Source organism: Leptinotarsa decemlineata, unplaced genomic scaffold, assembly GCF_025532065.1.
Source record: "Leptinotarsa decemlineata unplaced genomic scaffold, Ldec_3_MD MMD2_tig00001719_RagTag_RagTag, whole genome shotgun sequence".
NCBI classification, from domain to species: Eukaryota; Metazoa; Arthropoda; class Insecta; order Coleoptera; family Chrysomelidae; genus Leptinotarsa; species Leptinotarsa decemlineata.
Window position 1 is genome coordinate 13,374,260 of NW_027412569.1, and position 21,787 is coordinate 13,396,046.

Sequence of the window (21,787 nt, forward strand, 5' to 3'; positions counted from 1 at the left end):
GTCAAAATTTCGAGGTTATTCTCGAATAAAGTCGACATTTCATTTGAAATTTCGAGAATAAAGTCGAAATTTCGAGTTTACAGTCGAAAAATAAGAGATTCAAGTCAAAATTTTGAGATTGAATTCCGAAGTTTCAAGAATACATTCTGAATTTCGTAATTAAATCCTGAAATTTCGAGATTTAACTCGAAATTTCGAAATTAAAGTCAAGATTTTGAGGTTTTTGTTGATTAAAGTTGTCATTCAAGTTGAATATACGAGTTTTGAGTCGAAATTTGGAGTTGAAAGTCAAAAGTTTTGAGATTTGAGTCAAAAATTTGGGATGAAAGTCAAAATTTCGAGGTTTTTCTCAATTAAAGTTGACACAACTTGAAAATTCAAGATTACATTCGAAATTTCGTCATTGAATCTCAAAATTTCGAGATGAAAGTCGAAAATTCGAGGTAAAAGTCAAAATTTCGTGGTTAATCGCGAATAAAGTCGAAATTTTGGGATGAAAGTCAAAATTGTGAGATTGAATTTCGAAATTTCAAGATAACATGCGTAATTTCGTGATTGGAACCCAAAGTTTTGAGATGAATGTGAAAAATTCGAGATAAAAGTCAAAATTTCGACGTTATTCTCGATTGAAGACGACATTAAAGTCAAAATTTCGAGTTAAAAAATCAAAATTTTGATAATATAGTTGATATTTCGAGATTAAAGTTGAAAATTCGAGATAAAAGTCAAAATTTCGTGATTCATCTCGAATAAAGTTAAAATTTTGATACTAAATTTCAAAATTTCAAGATTAAATTCGAAATTTCGTGATTGAATCCCAAAATTTAGAGATAAATTCAAAATTTCAAGGTTATTCTCGATTAAAGTCGACATTAAAGTTAAAATTTTAAGTTTAAAGTCAAAATTTCGAGAATATAGTTGAAATTTCGAGATTAAAGTGAAATTTTCTCGAATTTGGAGATTCCACAATCACATTCAAAATTTAGTGATTAAATTTCAAAATTTTGAGATTAAAATTAACATTTCGAGAATGAAGTTGAAAACTTTGAATTAAAGTCGAAATGTCCAAAAAACAAACAAAATAAAAATATGTGGTCCTTCTGCGCTTCCGTACTAGGCAGTTCACTGGGAATTCTAAAATATAAAACGATAGAATATAAAATGAAACATTTTCCGGAGTAAAGAGCTTGTCACAGTTGTGTCTTTCCGACAGATAATACACCAGAGCGAATATCGTAAACTCGAAGCACGCTTCATAATGACTACAGATTTTATTAACAAGATATGAACAGAAAATCACGAGAATCCCAAAACAGATTGTCGCGAGCGAATGTTGGGAATGTTGATAAATCTTCCCTGCTAGTGTGTGATCCAAACGTACTAGAATAAATTTATTCTATTTTGAATTTAGAACAATAGAATACATATACACAACAGTCTTTTTTTATAGAACTGGCCGAAACTTTGGCTTCTAGATAAATTATATAAAAATTGTCCAAAATATACTACGCACTAAAATTTGAATTTTCTCAACGATATAAATAAAATGCCGGGTTTTCAAATTCCCTAGAACTAATAATAATTTATCACATTACATTTCAACATTGTCTGGGTTCATTCGCCGCGACATTCTGCTAAGGGTTCCATCTTTATGGTCGCCATTGTCTCCTTCTGGTGCGGTGTGGAAGAATGCATCGGTTTCACCAAGTCGTCGATGTCTTCTTGGAAGAGATTTTCGGGGCGGGGCGAAGTAAACGACCTGGCGGGTTTGTATGTCATGCCAGATACACCTAAAATAAATATTATTATTATTATTTGTGAAGTAATGAGGTTATAATAGGAATACAATCCTCAAAAGTTGAAACACATGAGTTTTATCAAAGAATATTTTTCAAGAAATAACAGTATAGTATAAGAAATTTTGAAAACAGTGAAAACCTAATTGTTTCTACGTTTTTTAAATTACAGTTACTTTCGTAGTCAGTTTAATGTATATCTATTATGTTAAGTTGTCAGTACTGGTTAGAATCACTGTTGGCAACACTGATAATTGACAGAAGTCAAGTTGAGAACTTTGGCAGGAGCGGAAGGCAGCATGTATGGTGACCACATGCGGTAGATTTCTAATTTTTCGGTAAATTTTCTACACAAATTGAAAATTTGCAGTAGATGAATTTCCGCCGGCAGATTTCGATAGATTAAGATAAGCAAGACAGCAAATGACTTGAATTCATTGTTTTTAGGTTATGCCCGCTTCGATTTGCTATACACAGAACACAAAATGGATACAGATCATAAAACATCCATTTCCCGATTACTTGTTACTGTTTTCTGAATTATGAATATCTCCGACGTCCAATTAAAGGAGGAAGATAATAATACATAACCTCATTTCACTTTTCGTTTTCAAGCTTTCAAAGAATTCAAAGTTACATTTCGAACATGGAAACATGTCTGTTTTTGAATATTTACAACCACAACCACAAGAAGGCCTTCTAGATTCAGTGATGCTTTTCAAATGTCTATAAAAGCGCCACCTAGTAGTCGAAAACTCAAATTTTCACTATGCACTATGCACTGAATATATTGCAGTAGATTTCAGTAGATTTTCAATGACACCCTAGGTAGATTCCTTAAATATAATGTGGTCACACTGACAGTATGGCCAGGGCTGCTCCCGACTATACAATTGTACGAATTGCTATACAATTTTTTCGCACATGCATACCACATTGACGAAAAGCATACATTTTGACTTCATTTGGTTTTGAATTGATTCGAACGAGGCCAGGGTATATATTTACAAATTTCAATCACTTCGTCCTTCGATAGTCGAATAATCTGTCTATTTCTGTCTTCCGTCTCATTATGATAGGCATATCCGTCTGTCATAGAACTCATAGAAGTCATAGATCACGATCACAGAGCACTTATTTTTCAGATCAGTTAAATGTCAAATCTGTCGAAAACCGCTGACTCTAAAAGAAAAATAAATCCACAGTGAGAAAAAGAAATGACGAATTTTAAATAAATATATATGAATGGTAGCTGGTAGTTCACCTCACTCCTCTTGATTTTTGTTTTGGAAGACTTTGTATTGTCATTTGATTTGATATATGAATAAGCTAAAGCTAGATTAGTGAATGCAAAATTTTCAATTAATATTAATGCAAATAGTAATCAAATCAATATATTTCCAATAACTACTTCAAAATATTCACATTTCACATACGATGGAGTGCCTGCGCAAGCGCTAATCGCTTTATTCCATCTTTGCATCATGTGGGAAGCTGTCACTTGTCAATTATTCTAATGACAGTGTTGGCGACCATTGATGCTATACAATTATAGCGAAAAGCATACATTTTCAGCTGTCATTTTCGTACAATTTTTTTTTGCCTTAGAGCAGCACTGAGTGTGGCAGTAAGCTGTTGTTGGCCATTTTATGGTGCGCATTATGTTTGAGGTTAGAAAGATGAAGTTCGGTTAGGTTATTATGGAGCCATGTGTACAAAAATTTGATATAATTGCCAAAAAATACAACCATAGATGCACGTTTGGAATTTTATTACGCCCACACCAGACGAATACTTCACTTAGTTTATTCAGTTTATTTGTATGTGGGTAGCTCTTAGGCCGTGGAAGCATATGGTAGAGAATGAACCACTCTATTAGTGGTAGAAAAGCGTGATGATGGATGAATTGAAACACAGCAGTCATAGTCGATAACCCTACAAATCATCCATTTCTAGCTTGGTGTTTGAGATACGTAGAAGAAAGAGCGGTCACTCTGCAACATAGACAAAAAACGACAAGATCCTCAGATGTAAAGTCCATCTATATTCTGTCCATCTAAGCAACAGAGGGCTACAAAACATCATGCATAGTGCACGTGACTTCCCAGACATGGCTGCTTGTACACAGTCGCGCACATGTACACACGACAAGTATTAAAACATAACTGACCACTCGGACACTGTAACAATGAATTTCTCCGGCCGATTGCAGTTAAATCTGACTGACCAGCGTAAGGAGACTTGTTTATTTTACCCAATAGATACAAATGTATGTGGTGATCATGCGTTAATCACGGATCTATCTTTGTTTCGGTTGCTTTGTTTGTTGGATGGATATAGTTTAGCGATTGAACCAACAGGAATTTACAATTTAAGCTGAGTTCTCTACTGCACATCTAAATTCCAAAGATCAAGTGACAAATTGTCAAATACAATGAACTCAAGAGGCGTGTATTGTTCAGATTATTCGAATGACTTCAAAGAAATCACAAGAGGCGAGGAAAAAACAAGAAATGATAATATTTCTGAAGAGTTTTTTTTATAATTGAGTGGCAAAATAATACTAATACAACTCTCCAGGTCTTAAATTTAAGATAACACAGTAAAATGACAGAAATTAACATGTTATACGCCATAGTCGTGATTGAATCCATATCCCTTTGTCAGAAGATGATTTGCAAATGTAGAATTAGTCTTCACATTGTGTGTTCTTTTATTCTTCGGGACAAGATTCTCTCCGTTTGGCCAATATTGAGTTTTGAAAAAGAACCACACGTCAGCATAATATATATTCTTGATCTATCCGGCACTAAAGTTTTGTCTTTATTGTTCCAAACAAATTTGGAGCCACTCCCATACCATTTTTTTCACAAAACAAACGATGTCATTGGTGGGTTTATCAAAGTATGTTAATATTCTATCGTTTTTTGAAGTAAAATGGCTTGTGTTTCTATTTTTTTTAAGAACCTTGTGAGCGTTGTGACGTCAATTCGTTTAATAGAACTCTATTCTTTCTGAAAATTACTTTCTGAGAGTGGAATGATGTTAAAGACTCAGCAAATCACGAAAATTTAGAATATTTTGAAGTACGTTCCCTTCTCTGTAAACAAATGTTTTCCAAATCACTAATTTTATGTTCGGCAATATCGAAGGTGTTATTTTCTTTAAGTTTGATTAATATATGGTGGTGAAACCTACGATTTTGTAGGTACATATGGCAGATACTCGACGCCGTATAGAAAGCTGAAGTAAAACACTCGGGCACCTGTGCGACATCTTGGAAGATCCGTCGCAAGCTGAAAAGCTGAAGCTGATTTCATTTGGTCAGGGCGATCACCGATAGAACGGTTCGGACGGCTCCGTCTGAATATCCCGAACAAACAAAATCGATTCCAGCTAGTCGATATCGTCTACAAATGAATGATGAAACCCTTGATGAACCGCTACTATTACAACTCAAAGCAATGCAACTCAAACGATTGTATAAATTGAGTAAGTAGGCCCCGAGACTGATATTTGTGGAACCCCACAAATAATTATATCCCGTTCATCATCTACTGCTTTGTTGCGAATTAGTTCTAGAAAATTTGACAAATAATCTCACCTATGCCCACATCCATAGTATTTCCAATATTCATATTAATGGAAGGTTCCATAGAACTGGACACCGTCAGGCCCAAGGGCGATGAAATGGGGCTCTCCAAAGCAGACTCAGCAGGACTTATCCTGAGGTCCTGTATGCTGCCAGCGGGACTGCTCATGTTGCGCATCGACGCTAAATGGCTCATGCTCATAGGGGGCGCCCCGTTGCTGGGAGGCATCGACATGTTTCCGCAGTGTCCGGCTAGTGCGAGGGAATTTACCAAACTAGCCACCGGGTTGGTGTCGTGCGCAGTGCTTTGGCTGTGTGCTGCCGCTACCATGCTGCACATCTGCTGTCTAAGGCCTTGGGCGACTGCGGCTACTGCTGCGGCAGCTGCAGCTCCTGGGGAGACGTTGTTGGGGTCCGATCCGTTGCTGCAAGAGTTCTGGTTTTGGTAGCTTTGGATTGTTACACCATCCTGTAAGGAAATGGAAGTCAGTTTGTATTCAGACAAGATTGAAACCAGAGTACAAAAACTGAGAAACAAAGAGAACAAGTCAGTGTTGGAAAAGGCAATGCAATCTCTCTCTCCTCATTGAAACTTCATTTGTGAAGTCCACAGAAGACTCAATCCGTGAATATCAATGAAAAACTAGAGTCCCAGAGGCGATCAGTTGCAAAGCCAAGTTTTGACAACGATCGCCCGATGGGATTCGTTTCTGACTCGTTTTTTGTCGTTTCCGTCCATTGCGTTTTTCTAAGAAGAGCTGTCATACTTTTTCTAACTATTTCACATGCACCATTGATTGATCTAATTTCAATTTACTCTATGCAAAGTATGGTAACTTGAACTGATTAACAACTTTGTTAAATTAATCGCATTTTTATGATTACGATTTATTTCACGATGATATACGATTTAAATTCTAATTACGCTTTACTTTGATATACGAGTGTGGTCTAAAAAGCATCATTCGTAAATAAAAACAAGTGAATTTCTTTGTTAATCTGTTGACAGTTACTCACCAAAGTTAGCCATTTTTGACGCGCAGTCCATTGAGTGAGTCGAGTATAGAGCTGTTATTAAATATTTGTTTTTGGAAGGCGATACGCCTATGCAAATCAAAAATGAGTTGGATTCTGTGTATGGAGATTTTGCACCATGGTTCACCACAGTGAAATTTTAGGCAGCTGAATTCAAACGTAGCCGCAAGAGCTTGGGAGACGATGAACATTTAGGACGTCCAAAAACTGCAACTACCGATGAAAACATCGCCAAAATTCACCAAATGGTGCTAGACGACTACCGAATTGAAGTGAGAGAGATAGCAGAGATTACGAACATGTCAAAAAGACATGTTTTTCACATTTTAAACCAACATTTAAGCACGTTGGGTGCCGCGTTTGCTCCTGTGTTCGAATAAACATTTCCAACGCTCTGTTGGCGCAGTTTAGGTGAAATGGCAGGTATAAAAACCCGCAGAACACGGCTAATAAACCCGAAAACGTCGAACAATTTGTTAAACTGGTTTGTCCTAGTCTAAACTGGTTTGTCCTAAGCTTCCTTAGCTCAGCTAAGCGTTCTTAGCGTCCCGAAAACGTCGGACAATGTGTTAAACTGGTTTGTCCTAGTCTAAACTGGTTTGTCCTAGTCTGAACTGGTTTGTCCTGAGCGTCCTTAGCTTAGCTTAGCATCCTTAGCTCAGCTTAGCGTCCTTAGCTTAGCTTAGCGTCCTTAGCGTCCCGAAAACGTCCTAAGCTTCCTTAGCTCAGCTTAGCGTTCTTAGCGTCCCGAAAACGTCGGACAAGTGTTAAACTGGTTTGTCCTAGTCTAAACTGGTTTGTCCTAGTCTAAACTGGTTTGTCATAAGCGTCCTTAGCTTAGCTTAGCGTCCCGAAAACGTCCTAAGCTTCCTTAGCTCAGCTTAGCGTTCTTAGCGTCCCGAAAACGTCGGACAAGTGTTAAACTGGTTTGTCCTAGTCTAAACTGGTTTGTCATAAGCGTCCTTAGCTTAGCTTAGCATCCTTAGCTCAGCTTAGCGTCCTTAGCTTAGCTTAGCGTCCTTAGCGTCCCGAAAACGTCGGACAATGTGTTAAACTGGTTTGTCCTAGTCTAAACTGGTTTGTCCTAAGCGTCCTTAGCTTAGCTTAGCGTCCTTAGCGTCCCAAAAACGTCGGACAATGTGTTAAACTGGTTTGTTCTAAGCTTCCTTAGCTCAGCTTAGCGACCTTAGCGTCCCGAAAACAGCGGACAATGTGTTAAACTGGTTTGTTCTAGTCTAAACTGGTTTGTCCTAAGCGTCCTTTTCTTAGGACAATCTGATTAGAAACTATTCGAATAGATTTAACCTATAATGACAATTCCAATCGAGCTTTCAGAACACTTCTTTTTGTGTTTTGGTTAGTGTATCAATTTCCTTACATGTAATCTTGGATAAGTCGTCATATGAGGTTCTTCCTTGATTTGATGTGAATCTCTGAAGACAACTGCTCTGATAACTCCTCGAATGTGTTCGTCTGGCCAAACTCCAAGTAATATTCTTTGTGGTCTTCCTCTTCCTTTCGGTCGTAAATCTGAAACAGATAGAATGTAGTATAAGAAATGAGAAGCATGTTGGATGTGAATGTTTTTGATAGTTTCAGAAAAAGTTTCGAAGATGAACAAAACTTATTTGTTTGAGTAAATTAAGCATTAAAAAGTAACTCGACACTCGTTTGGAACATATATTTACAGTTTCAGCTGTTTAGCATGTTTAGTTTGTTGGAGAAAGGCATAAAAGTTGAAGTGTTTGGCCTGTTCGGCGATTTTCTGTCATCGAAAAAATGGATGAAAGAATTTGCATCAAATTTTGTGTAAAAATGGAATTGAGTGCTCAAAAATACTTGAAAAGTTGACAGTGCCATACTGTGATTGTTCTCTAAGTCAGAAAACTGTTCACAAGTGGTTCAGGATTATCAAAGAAGGTCGAGAAGATGTAAATAACGACATTTGCCCTGGATGTCACAGAATATCGACAAAACCAGTGAAAATGGTGAGAAAGTAAGGAAAATTGTTATAGAGAATCGTCGAATCACTATTTGCGAAGTTGCTGAGGATGTCGACATTTTGTTTGGCTCATGTCATGCCATTTTTTCGTAAATTTTGGACATGAAACGTATGACAGCAAAGTTCGTTCCAAAATTGTTGAATTTTGACCAAAAAACAGCCTAAAATTGTTGAATGACGTCAATTGCAATCCATATTTGCTTAAAAGGTTATAACTGGCGACGAATCATGATTATATGGTTATGACAACGAAAAAAATGTCCAATTGTCCCAATGGAATAGTCCATGAGAGCCAAGACCAAAAAAGCACGCCAAGTTCGATCAAATTTCAAGCTGTTGCTCACTTTTTTTTTTTCGATTGCCGTGAATACATCAGCAGTTCTTGCCACATGGTTGTACCGTCAATAAAAACTATTATCTTGCGTCGCTTGCGGGAAGCAATACGAAGAAAACGTCCGGTATTGTGGAAAAACAATTCATGATATTTGCATCTGCTCACTAGGCATTGCTTGTTGTTGTTTGGCCAAAAACAACACTGTGATCATGCCCCAGCCACCGTATTCACCAGATTTGGCCTCCTGCGACTTTTTCTTATTCTCAAGAACGACTTTGAAGGTGACAACTTAAGGGACGACCTTGGAGGGGACAAAACAGAAATTGATGAACGAATATTTTTTGAAAAAAATGAAAATTCACCTTATTTTTCCAACAAACCTCGTATCTGATGTTTTTTGCTGTGAGCTGAGATATACGACACCTGAAACGTAATAACTGAGGGATAACTTACCAGATCCACCATCTGCAGAAGGTCCCAACATATTGTGTACTCTGTTGGCGTATAACACGAAAGTGGGATATGGAATGTCGTATTTTCTTGCTGCCTGAGAGAGCGACAACCCCTCTTTGAGTACTGAGAATATCGCCTCGGCCATAGTCTCCGGTCTCCACGATTTGAGGGGACCTCTTTCCCGGAAGCGCAAGTTGTGAACCAGACTTTGATTTGTGTTCCAGCATTTTTGCCACATCGACTGCAACTGGTATTGGTAGCTGTCTGCTGAAAGGAAGAAAAAGGAATATCCAAATTAGTATCGTTTTCTTTTTAGTATCGATGCGTGTGAATCTTACACGAAGAAGGTACAGACAACAATCTTTCTTTGAAGATGAAAGTCAAAAAACCTGAATGTGATAGTTTTATGGTACTGACAATGTAATATCTAGTTTTTTACTGAAATATAGAAGGAAAATAGCCAATCCGTGTGAACATTTTTGAGAAATTTTTGGAGAGTTCGAAGCAATCCGAAATTGCACAAAAGCAGTACAGTAACGATGTCTCAGCCTCCATATTCACCAGACATGGCTCCGTGCGACTTTTTGCTATTTCCAAAAATGAAGAGAATCTTAAAGGGCCGTCATTTTACGAGCATATATGCTCGTGTGTGTTATCAATTTGAAGCTATGTAAAAACCCTATCATTTCAGTTTTGAAGTTACATTGAGATGAGTAAAAATATTCCTGAATATACTCATTACAAAGACTTGCAAAATTATTGATGATGACATTGTAATTGAACGATTATCGGGAATCGGGGTTGTCAGTTCTATAATAAAATTTTTCAAAACTGTCAAATCTCCAAATTACCGTGACGCATCGAGAGAAAAATTTTCAAAATTAGATGAACTAAAACATTTAAAATTGACCAACTTTCAGCTTACTGCTCGTTTCTAATTTTGGCTTAATAATTTCACAAACGCTTTTAAATAATCTTCGATATTGGATTGACTTCAAACAAATAAATCCAAGAAATTTGTCCCTTGTTTAGTGACTCATAGTTAACATGTAATAACATACTTCACCAATTAAGTAACAAAATGGCGATTTGTTCATACTGCAACCTAGTCGTTGTACAGCGGCATCTACCGTCATCTAGAGTAAGCACTCCTACTCTCGTGCAGAAATCTTTTTCCGGTTATTTTTTGTTAGTATGAATAATGCACGAAAGAGGGCACAACTTGCAGGAATTCGTAATAAACATCGATATAACCACTTGACAAGGAAGAAACACGTGCAAATAACAAAAAGAACCAGGGGCGGAGTATAAAAATTAGGAAATAATATTTTTGATTTATCTGACGGCTTTTGAGAGACGAATCACTAGATTCTAATTCGTATAAAAATGAGTTCAGCGACATTTGAGCCGGCTGGAATGACAGTGGTGTGAGTTAGTTTGACAAAGTTTTGAGTACTTCATTGGTATAAATAAATCTGGAAAGGTTGTATTGTATTTCAAACTGAAACTGAAAAGAGGAGTTAGGAATGATCTATTTTTGTGTAAATTTATGACTCACACCACTTTCATTTTAGGCAGATTATTTTCTTAGGTGGAAGATGAAATATCAAGATAGTGTGTGTAAAAAATAGTATTTTGGAGTAGCAATGAAGTAATACCGGTATCCTCTGAATTATATGAAAAATGAAGGGATATGAAATAGTATTTGTCCCAAATAAATGCCGGCACACATTTTTGAAAATTCTGCAGAGAGAAATTCGTTGAAAATTCTATTGTTTCCATTACAGTATATGCGTTTTTATTTGTTGTAATGTATGACGCACGATTCAACATTACTTTTGTTAATTAAACAATTAACAATGAATCATTACTTCTAATTGAGCGGGATGAAATAAAAGGGATTAATTAAAGTTAATAGTTCTTTATTGAGTAACAACGCAAAAGTTCTTATAAACAAAATACGAAAATAGAACGAAATTTAAACAACTATCAGTACAAAAATCAATTGTCCCAAACATAACATTTCGATTTTGGCAAAACTCAATTATTGCTACAAGTAGGTATATATGATACAGAACGATATAGAAAGAGTGTCACATCATTCAAGGTCATTCCTAGATCTGTTGTTATACAGGGTGAAACAACAACACATCATTTTGTACGAATTGCATTTGATTGGTCTACAAAATAACAAAACCTCAGAAGTACTCGATGTGAGGTGATTGGGGGATCATTTTTTTGTTGACTTCATCTTTGTTTTCATCAAATTCTTAAGAATCTTATTGTGAAGTTTCAAAATGAAAGGGTTTTTTCACTCTAACTGTAAGAATTAAACCTATGGTGGTGCAATGACCAATAACATTTCTCTTTAAATTCTATGAATGTATTTTATATTTGGTAGTTATATGCTTGAAGGCTGAAGTGCATAGATGAAAAACAAAAAACTCAAGATAACCGTATTCTTTTGTTAATGCTTCTAAATTCGTCAATAGGATCATTAGAGTTTCTTTGATGAAAAAGTTAATATCAGACATTTGGCCAGGTAATTTCTAACCAATCAGGTAATATCAGTCAATTGGTCAGGTAATACCATATTAATAAGGTAATATAAGACATTTGGTCAGGTAATACCAGACATATCAGGTAATAACAGACATTTAGTCGGGTAATATCAGACATATCAGGTTATATCAGACATTTGGTCAGCTAATACTAGACATATCAGGTAATAACAGATATTTGGTTCGGTAATATCAGACATATCAGGTTATATCCGCCATTTAGTCAGGTAATACCAGACATATCGGCTAATAGCAGACATTTGGTCAGATAAACATTTAATGTACTGAAATGCAACAAAGTAATTGTCGATTGATGAAAAAATATTGATCAAAACGATGGATTTCAAAAAATTGATTTATCGGGCTTTCAAATGATATTTTGGCCTATTTTCCATCAACATATACGGTGTATCCCAGAATTGACGTACAAGAGATGTGATATCATTGCTATGTATACAACATATTTATTCACAGTATTTTCCAGCGTTACTTGCCAAGAGTTCGCGAGTAAAAACAATAAATTATGTTGAATCTCAAAAAATTAGTTTATTCAAAGTAGCTGGACCTTTTGACATTTCACGAACAGAAAGGATATATTTCCTGAAAATAAAGTCGAGGCCAAATTGTTTTTCATAAACTGAAGGTATTTTTAAAATTTATTTCTCTCCAAACAGAGTCTTATCTCACAATATTGAAATGTAATTAAAAAAAATTCAGTACATCAATCCCAGTAAAATCTGTAAAAGTCTAGTTGAATCGCAATTTCAGCGACTTGGTGGTCAAATGTTTGAAAAATATTTGGAAAAACCACCATACCAAAACGGTACTACCAAACTTTCGAGGTTATTCTCCATTTATGCATATACCGGGAGTAAACCGATTCCGGTTCGCCCCTACATTGCCTCCTATATTTATCCGGTGAATTTTGGTCGTTGCTCACTGCCATTCAGTACAAGCAGCCTTGTCTGGGAGATCATCTGCATTATGCGTGGTAATAATTTGGAGCACTCCGTTGCTTGAATAGACAAAGTAAAGTATATTTTTAAATTTTTGGATTCAGTACACAAACATCCTATTTTTGGTCAGAAAAAACATCGATGTGTACTGAAAGAAAAAAGAAAAATATTTTATTTGCTTCCATGATTTACTTGGAGATCAAATGAGTAATTCTTGTGATACCATTTGAACCACCGAAATTATAGGGGGAACCTGAATTGGTGAATGATATCTACTAGTGGCTGAAGTTCTGTTCATTGTACCAGAATATTAAGCAAAGGATTACCATTTGTTGAATGAAATGGAAAAAATAATGTCATCCATTTCAAAAAAGTTCATCCAAGCTTTAACATCATGTTAAATCTCATAACGAACAGAGAAGAATATCCATTCCTGATAGTAGAAAATACAACTGTTTTGAAAAGGTTAAAGACTTTTCATAAATGTTTAAAAATTAGTATCATGATTTCAATCGACTTTTCGATGTCCTGATTTTAATTATCTTAACACCCTACTGTGGTTATTTTTAGTCTTATTATTCAACTTATTCAACAAAAAAACTGTCTTTTGAAATGAATCTTTTTCGATAAATCTGTTGGATCACAAAACTATTCAGCTAGCAATGTTGATATCAACACTGACAACAAAATTACTGGTTACTTCGCGTTCAAACTAACTAATACAACGGAAAATAATAAAATTATTTAATGACCATAAAAATAGCCGGGTGGAAACCTCAGCAGAGTATTATGAACACTTTTCACAAAGGAATGACTCAAATGATGGATCAAATATCCATTCGTTACATGTAATTTCGTCGTTCTATATTCATAACGTCGTTTCTATAATAATAAAAAATACATATTATATAAATAATAACTAAGGACGATGCCAACTAAAACTAACAATAAAAACTGAAATGTTGCACGCTAACGTCGATCAATGCAACAATAACAAGAGTCAGCCGTACAATAATTATTATAAATATAGCCCGTTGAGCATAATCATTCTATTATCAATAATAATATATGTGATATAAAAATAATGTAGTTAATTGGAAACGGAATGCGGCAATGAAGCATTCTAGTTTTTGGAATGTTTCTTATTTCAATATATTTACAAGGCAGGGGGAAATAGTTTCCAGAATATGATAAATTGTTTCTTAACGACCAATAACATTTCCAATCAAGAACACGTGGTACCCGAACCTCCACCATTATTATCATTTCTAAAGTACGAGAATAAGGTTACGCAGGACTACATTGGTATGGTCGGGATCGATAATTTTTTTAGGGAATTTATTGCCTTCATTTTTTTCCTCAGTATGTACAATATTCTTAACAAATTATGAATTGTTTTCCATGCAACTGAATTTGAAATTCACTCTCAGTGACAAATTGATACATATGCTCTTGATTAAAAAAATTATCTGCCGTACACAATAAATAATAATACTTACTCATTTAATTTTCTGTGGGCAGGAGTAAATATTGATTCTGTTATAAACAGAAAAAAGTTCGAAAACTTTGAATCAATTCAGTAGGTAATTTTGTGAAACTATCACCCCTGTGGAGTATTTTGAGTCAAAGTTCATCAGTAGACAAAATGTCATGGAAAAGCATGAGATTTTTCATCAACTCAAAATACACTAATCTTATATAATACGATAATATCAACTTAATAGACATCTAAATACATTCGTTTCAATATAATAACAAATTTCGATAGATGTGGATAGATAACATCTATTAGGAATAATAATAACATAAAGGCACCTTCTGATAAAAATTTACTTGTTGAATTTCGCTTTAAAATTCTGATTAGATTTCAAAACAGGAGTTTCGAATTATTGGTTGTGGTGAAAACAATACTGAGAGAACTCAACTTGATGAATATACTGGGTGTTTGGAATTGCACTGTAGTTTGGGAATTTAATTTATATGTATTTTCAACCAAAAAACCAGAAATAATGTAACTCGGCAGGAAACAGAAAACAAAGTAATTTTCACTACTATTCTTTTCAAGAGGATTCTGTTTCATATTTAGGATATTGTAGGAAACTAGAACTACAAGAACGAGTCTCATACAAATTATGTTTTTGGGGTGGCACTGAAATATAATACTTATCATAATATATAAAAATACTATTTACATTTATCAGTCGCTATACTGTATTGCTTGTTATCTATGCTATCGATTTCAATCTTGTGCATTAAAAAAGCGGCAAGGTAGTTGCTGGATTGTTACCACCGTTTACAAAAATCTTGATTGACGTATTTGATTTCTAACATGACCATGTTGCAGTGTTCCTCCTCTTTATTTCAAAGGGACAGATATAAATTAGAAAAATTGTTCTCCCAAAAGTAAAGACTCCTGAAAATTTCGAATCTCAACTAGTGACTAACTGAAAGGAAAATTTCACCACTCAGTGTTACTGTTACTACTATTATCTACCTCATATTTCATAGAGTGTAAATACGAAATCAGAAATATCACAAATGTTTTAACACTTCAGAAACTACTACCAGGATAACCAAGACTGGTATTATCTTGCTCAAAGATCCAAGTGCCATGTTTTTACTTCTGGGGTTTTTCATGCCAACCAATACGACTCATGTGACCAAGGTATGTTTATTTTCCCTTTTTTTTTTTAATTTTCGAGCCATTTCAGTCTTCAACTATGTAAGTGAAAGCGATTTAGAAAAAAAACAAGAACTTTTTTCATCTTTCGTTGTACATTTTCTGCGAGGAATTCAGTATTTATAAAGTTTATCAACATTACTATTGATTATCTACAGCATGGTGAATGGATTGGTTTTTATTTTTGTATGTGCAAGTTTCATGAAATCTCCATTTGATGTAAATGGTTCTTGAGTCGTTTTGCATTCAAAAATAGTTTATCTCTACTCGATAAATGTTACCATTGAAGTGCCTCTGATTTGAAAATACTCATAAATTGAATTACAAACCTCCCAGTCAAGTATGGAAAAGACTCCTGAACATATGTACCTTATATTATAGTGATATATGTGTCTCATTGAGTTTCTAGAAATATGTACTAATATAGAGGGCATTGAGTAGAAGTAGGATATATCAGGTAATCTAATTATCGAATAATCGATTTCTTTTTCAACACTGGATGAATTCAAACTCGAATTTTTCAAATTCAATTCAACATGTTGTTAGTACATGAATAAATGGCGTTTTATTATGAATTACAGAAGAAAAATCATTAAATTTTCAAATAATAATCATACAAAGATATTGGGGAGACCCAAGCCTCTGTAGTGGGATTGGTCGTCCAAAGATCTATTAATTCGATTTGAATTCATATCAATTTCATATCAACTTTTTGCTGAAGAAGTTTAATATGGAAAATGGAAAAACTGATACTATATTCTTCATAACGAACGAATCGCTTGTCATATACCCATAATCCAAAAACGAATTTGATCAAAAAATTACTCAATAATGAAAAAAAACTAGTTTTGAAATGATTTAATCTTATTACATCTCATCGACTTAGTTTCAGCCTATTTTTGAAAGTACTTTTGCTCGAAATCTGAATATGGAAAGCAATATATAGTATTTTACCTAAAAAACTAACTCAGATACACCACACTTCCACTCATTACCCTGTATATTCGGAAAAGCCCTGAAATTTTTAAACATTTCATAAATTTTTTGAAAACTTAACTTGTTAATCTTCTATTGGAAGCTCCATGTGACACACACACACTGTATATTCTCATACAATCAGTGGTCTTACTGTTGAATACAATTTCCAAGAATTGTCACATTGGTCCTTCGAGCCGGATCCAGCGACTTATGGCTCTACATTGGTCCTTCGAGCCGGATCTGAACCAGCGGCACATGAATCTACACTTAGCTTCCCAATATCAACTTTAATATCTAATAAATTTCGAAATATCAACTTCCAATCCTAAATCTACTAGAACGAAACTCAAATTACTCACGAAATAATAGTAGGAACAACAACTGAATCACAAAGTATTGTTCAAAGCTATGTTACCGTTATTCTCGTAGTACAGCGAGACAATGCTGTGCTTTTTACAGAAAGCCCACCACCACCGGAAACCCGACAATCCGGTAAACATGAATTCCGGATCTCTGATCCTCCTGAGTCTCTCGACGAAGTCCAAGACCGACGAGAGCGACTTCTTGGTGCGTCTGTTGTACGGGGAGATCGAAACGTCGCAGCAGAACTCTAGCACGGCCATTTCTTCGGTCTGAGTCAGGCCCGCTTCCTCGAGCACCGCCATCCTCTTGGACTTTCCCAGGATGTTGTCGTAGAGCGTGCCTTTGGGTATACCGTACCTTGCTGATGCTTGGGTGAAGCGCATTTTCTGCGTCACCACTGCGTCGATGGCCTCCTTTAGCTGGTCCTGCGTCCATGTGGGGGTTTTTAGTTTTAGCAATGTCGGAAAATCTGATCAAAGGAAACAAAACATGCTGTGTTAGAAATGAAATGTCACCTAGGAGGAATTGTGGAAAAGAATATCACGAAACACAAAAATATTAGCATCAAGCAAAATTAAAAGGGAGCTACACACGATACGCAATCAATAAAAACAAATAAAAACGGCGGAAAATATTGAAAAAGTCAAAGCAACAACCACAAACCTTGGTGTTTTGTTTCTTATACATTTCGCAGTTCCATCTAGAGGTGTTCGAAATAAGCTGAAAGTTTTATTGGTTATTAATCATCACATCGAACAGGTCACAAAATACGAATCAAGAAGACTACGGGAAAAATATGCTGCTGAAATTGATTTCAATAAGGGCTAGAAAAATTCAATGGTTCAGTAAACTAATTCCAACGCTATACTTGTTCACTACCCCGTACAAATTAGCGTAAATAAAAGCATATTATTATTATTGTTAACCCTGAACGTTAAGCTGGTCAGGTCCGAAACCCTGATACATTCAGGAGTATTTTCAACCCATTACCACTCCCCACTCATGAGGAAAGTGACCATTTGGTCTGAGAATCATATCCCTCAAGCAGATCCTGCCCAATTCAGTGTGAACAAAAACATATTATTATTATTATTGTTAATCCCGAACGTTGGAGCTCTGGGTCTGAGTCTCCGATATATTCGAGAGCATATTCAACCCATTACCACTCCCCACTCATGAGGAAAGTGACCATTTGGTCTGAGAATCATGTCCCTCAAGCAGATCCTGCCCAATTCAGTGTGAACAAAAGCATATTATCATTATTATTGTTAATCCCGAAAGTTGGAGCTCTGGGTCTGAGTCTCCGATATATTCGAGAGCATATTCAACCCATTACCACTCCCCACTCATGAGGAAAGTGACCATTTGGTCTGAGAATCATGTCCCTCAAGCAGATCCTGCCCAATTCAGTGTGAACAAAAGCATATTATTATTATTATTGTTAATCCCGAACGTTGGAGCTCTGGGTCTGAATCTCCGATATATTCGGGATCATATTCAACCCATTACCACTCCCCACTCATGAGAAAAGTGACCATTTGGTCTGAGAATCATGTCCCTCAAGCAGATCCTGCCCAATTCAGTGTGAATAAAAGCATATTATCATTATTATTGTTAATCCCGAACGTTGGAGCCCTGTGTCTGAATCCCCGATATATTCGGAAGCATATTCAACCCATTACCACTCCCCACTCATGAGGAAAGTGACCATTTGGTCTGAGAATCATGTCCCTCAAGCAGACTCTGCCCAATTTAGTGTGAACAAAAGCATATTATTATTATTATTGTTAATCCCGAACGTTGGAGCTCTAGGTCTGAATCTTCGATATATTCGGGAGCATATTCAACCCATTACCACTCCCCACTCATGAGAAAAGTGACCATTTGGTCTAAGAATCATGTCCCTCAAGCAGATCCTGCCCAATTCAGTGTGAACAAAAGCATATTATCGTTATTATTGTTAATCCCGAACGTTGGAGCCCTGTGTCTGAATCCCCGATATATTCGGGATCATATTCAACCCATTACCACTCCTCACTTATGAGGAAAGTGACCATTTGGTCTGAGAATCATGTGCTTCAAGCAGACTCTGCCCAATTTAGTGTGAACAAAAACATATTATTATTATTATTGTTAATTCCGAACGTTGGAGCTCTGGGTCTGAGTCTCCGATATATTCGGGAGCATATTCAACCCATTACCACTCCTCACTCATGAGGAAAGTGACCATTTGGTCTGAGAATCATGTGCTTCAAGCAGACCCTGCCCAATTTAGTGTGGACAAAAGCATATTATTATTATTATTGTTAATTCCGAAAGTTGGAGCTCTGGGTCTGAATCTCCGATATATTCGGGAGCATATTCAACCCATTACCACTCCTCACTCATGAGGAAAGTGACCATTTGGTCTGAGAATCATGTGCTTCAAGCAGACCCTGCCCAATTTAGTGTGGACAAAAGCATATTATTATTATTATTGTTAATTCCGAAAGTTGGAGCTCTGGGTCTGAATCTCCGATATATTCGGGAGCATATTCAACCCATTACCACTCCCCACTCATGAGGAAAGTGACCATTTGGTCTGAGAATCATGTGCTTCAAGCAGACCCTGCCCAATTTAGTGTGGACAAAAGCATATTATTATTATTGTTAATTCCGAAAGTTGGAGCTCTGGGTCTGAATCTCCGATATATTCGGGAGCATATTCAACCCATTACCACTCCCCACTCATGAGGAAAGTGACCATTTGGTCTGAGAATCATGTGCGTAAGCAGAACCTGCTCAATTTAGTGTACATAAAAGCATATCATTATTATGATTGTTATTCCCGAAAGTTCGACCAATAACCACTCCCCACATCATAAGAAAAGTGACCATTCAGTATCAGAATCATGTGCCTGTGATTTTTCAAGTGATAATTTGTGGAAAGAGACCCGTTGAACTTTCCCTTCATTCACATACACTTTTATGGACTCTGCTTCACTAATAAAATTACCTAATTGAGTAACTTGATTTCTCTGGACTCTTCTGCTGATTATCTAAACTGGTTGGAATATCCGATGAAGTCGTCAGTATTTCCTACATTATTCAATCACAAGCAAGACCCTCAAAAACGATAAGTTAAACTATATAGAAGATTCACTTCTTTGGTCATTTAATTCATTGAATCTCTTACAAAGAAAGTAGTCCAATGAAAACTATGACCTCTTGCTTCCCAGAAATTTCTGAACTGATCCGTATAAACTTTCATCTGTCTGTTCCAGTTTTGGCATAGAAAATTAAGTCGTATATAATCCTTGCTATTTCAGTACTCTAAAATTCTTCTTGTTGCATCCAGTACTACATGGAATGTCCTAATCTGATTCCAAAAATGGTAGTTGCCTTTGCTTTATGAGATACTGTTTTGATGTAAGCCTATCACGGAAATATCATTATGTTTATGTACTAGGGTTAATAAATTCTTTAATAAGAAATGGCGAATGCAGAGGTTATTATGGTTATAGTATATACAAAGTCAATTCGAATGGCATAAAAAGTAAATAGTTACAGAACGTCAGCAGTTTCTTTGTATGGCATGGGCGGCGTGGACCTCATACGAGGTCTGATCATCATTTTTATGTGGAAGGTTTTATTGGTATTGACTAGTAAAGTTATCAGAGCCGGTAAATTAGTCTTCTATTTAGCTGTTTGGATTGACTTCGTATAGACTCATACATACTTTAGTCTAATTGAATGAAATAGGCTCACTATATATTTCAATCAGTTTAGTTCAGACGAAGAGGAATAGCATGTGACTGGAGAAGCAGTGAAGCAATTTCATTTGTGGAGTTTGAAGTGTGTTTTTACATATTTTAAAAAATCCCCAGGAATAACAGTACCAAGTTTTCGCGTTTTAGGAAAAATATCCTTTGACAAATAATTATAAGTGAAATAAATTCACAGTAGTGTCTTCTAGAAACGATATTATTATCAGTTATCGAATGAAATTGTTGTTTTTTTATCGATTCCAATTTTTCATTTGAAAAATTGATCAATTAATATTCAATTGAAGTCAAATTTCATGTGAAAAAAAATAATGATTTGTGTGGTAAAATAATCGTCACACTCGGTTACTATGATAATAGTCATCTTTCTCATTTTTTCGAATAAGTAGCATATTGCTCGAATAAAGTATTGAAGAATTAGTTATTAGATAAGTTTTCTCGTTCCTTTGATGGGTGTTTCGTTGTTGCTAACGAATTTTATTGTGCTGTTTTCTCGGAGTTTCCTCAGACTTCCAGACATAAATAACGCTGTAATACTTTCAATGTATGACATCGCCATATTTCAGAAGTAGCACGAAGTCAGGACATGAGAAATATTATCCATATTTCACCTACTTATCGAAAAGTTGGTGGAGTTGTAGAGGGAGAGTGTGAAATTTATTTGCCTAGCTTTGATTTCCCTTTCAAATATACATTGAAATTATGATAGAAATGTATATTAAATTCAAATATGTGGATGAGATTTTTGTACACAGGCCGTTTCTTTTAATATGTGGTAACATTGCAATATTCTTCAAAATATAATTCAGACAAACCAATAAATTCGTTTCGTTTTGGAAAATTTTGCATTGCCGTAATCCTTTTTCAAGACTTATTTCTCCCAAATCACTTATAATTTGTAATATTTTTATAATTCTCATTTCCGGAAGTGAAAAAAATATCAGTTTTTGGTCAAAATTCGATTATTGTATAATTTGGTATGATCAAATAGCATCTCAAATCATTCACCATCTTATAGGCATAGGCTTTGCTTGGTTTCTATGGCAGGAAAAATGAATGCGTTGTTGATATCTGTTGAGAACTGTCAGACGTTTATGAACATATCAAAGATGTATTCAAATGATGAAAGGACTGATATGCTATTTAGTTATGCAAAATCATATAGAAATCCTTTTTTGGCAAGGAATATGTATGTTGAGCTATACCCAAATCGACGTATTCCGATCATCCAAATGTTTAGATGATTAGAAAAAGAAATTTGAGGGACTATGAT

The 21,787-nt window shown here is 35.5% G+C and overlaps 2 protein-coding genes across 5 annotated transcripts in view; both read right to left on the minus strand.

The window, feature by feature from the left end:
* Nucleotides 1-1,554: 1,554 nt before the first annotated feature.
* LOC111517328 (protein bric-a-brac 1) overlaps nt 1,555-21,787 on the minus strand; it is a 324,903-nt gene continuing 304,670 nt past the window's right edge. For 3 of the 4 annotated variants that reach the window (XM_023173435.2, XM_023173436.2, XM_023173437.2), the window contains 4 exons: nt 9,213-9,479; nt 7,802-7,953; nt 5,401-5,857; nt 1,555-1,790 (listed from right to left, as the gene is read on the minus strand). In XM_023173435.2, the coding sequence (XP_023029203.2) occupies nt 1,615-1,790; nt 5,401-5,857; nt 7,802-7,953; nt 9,213-9,479 (1,052 nt within the window). In that variant the 3' untranslated portion in view covers nt 1,555-1,614. The remainder of the gene's footprint in view (nt 1,791-5,400; nt 5,858-7,801; nt 7,954-9,212; nt 9,480-21,787) is intronic. The other variant, XM_074176548.1, reaches the window with a different exon arrangement.
* LOC141482745 (uncharacterized) lies at nt 11,118-17,441 on the minus strand. Its single transcript, XM_074176550.1, has 2 exons — nt 17,414-17,441; nt 11,118-17,219 (listed from the first exon to the last, which is right to left on the minus strand). Exon 2 carries the CDS (start codon nt 17,131-17,133, stop codon nt 16,774-16,776), a length of 360 nt encoding a protein of 119 aa, XP_074032651.1. The 5' UTR covers nt 17,134-17,219; nt 17,414-17,441; the 3' UTR covers nt 11,118-16,773.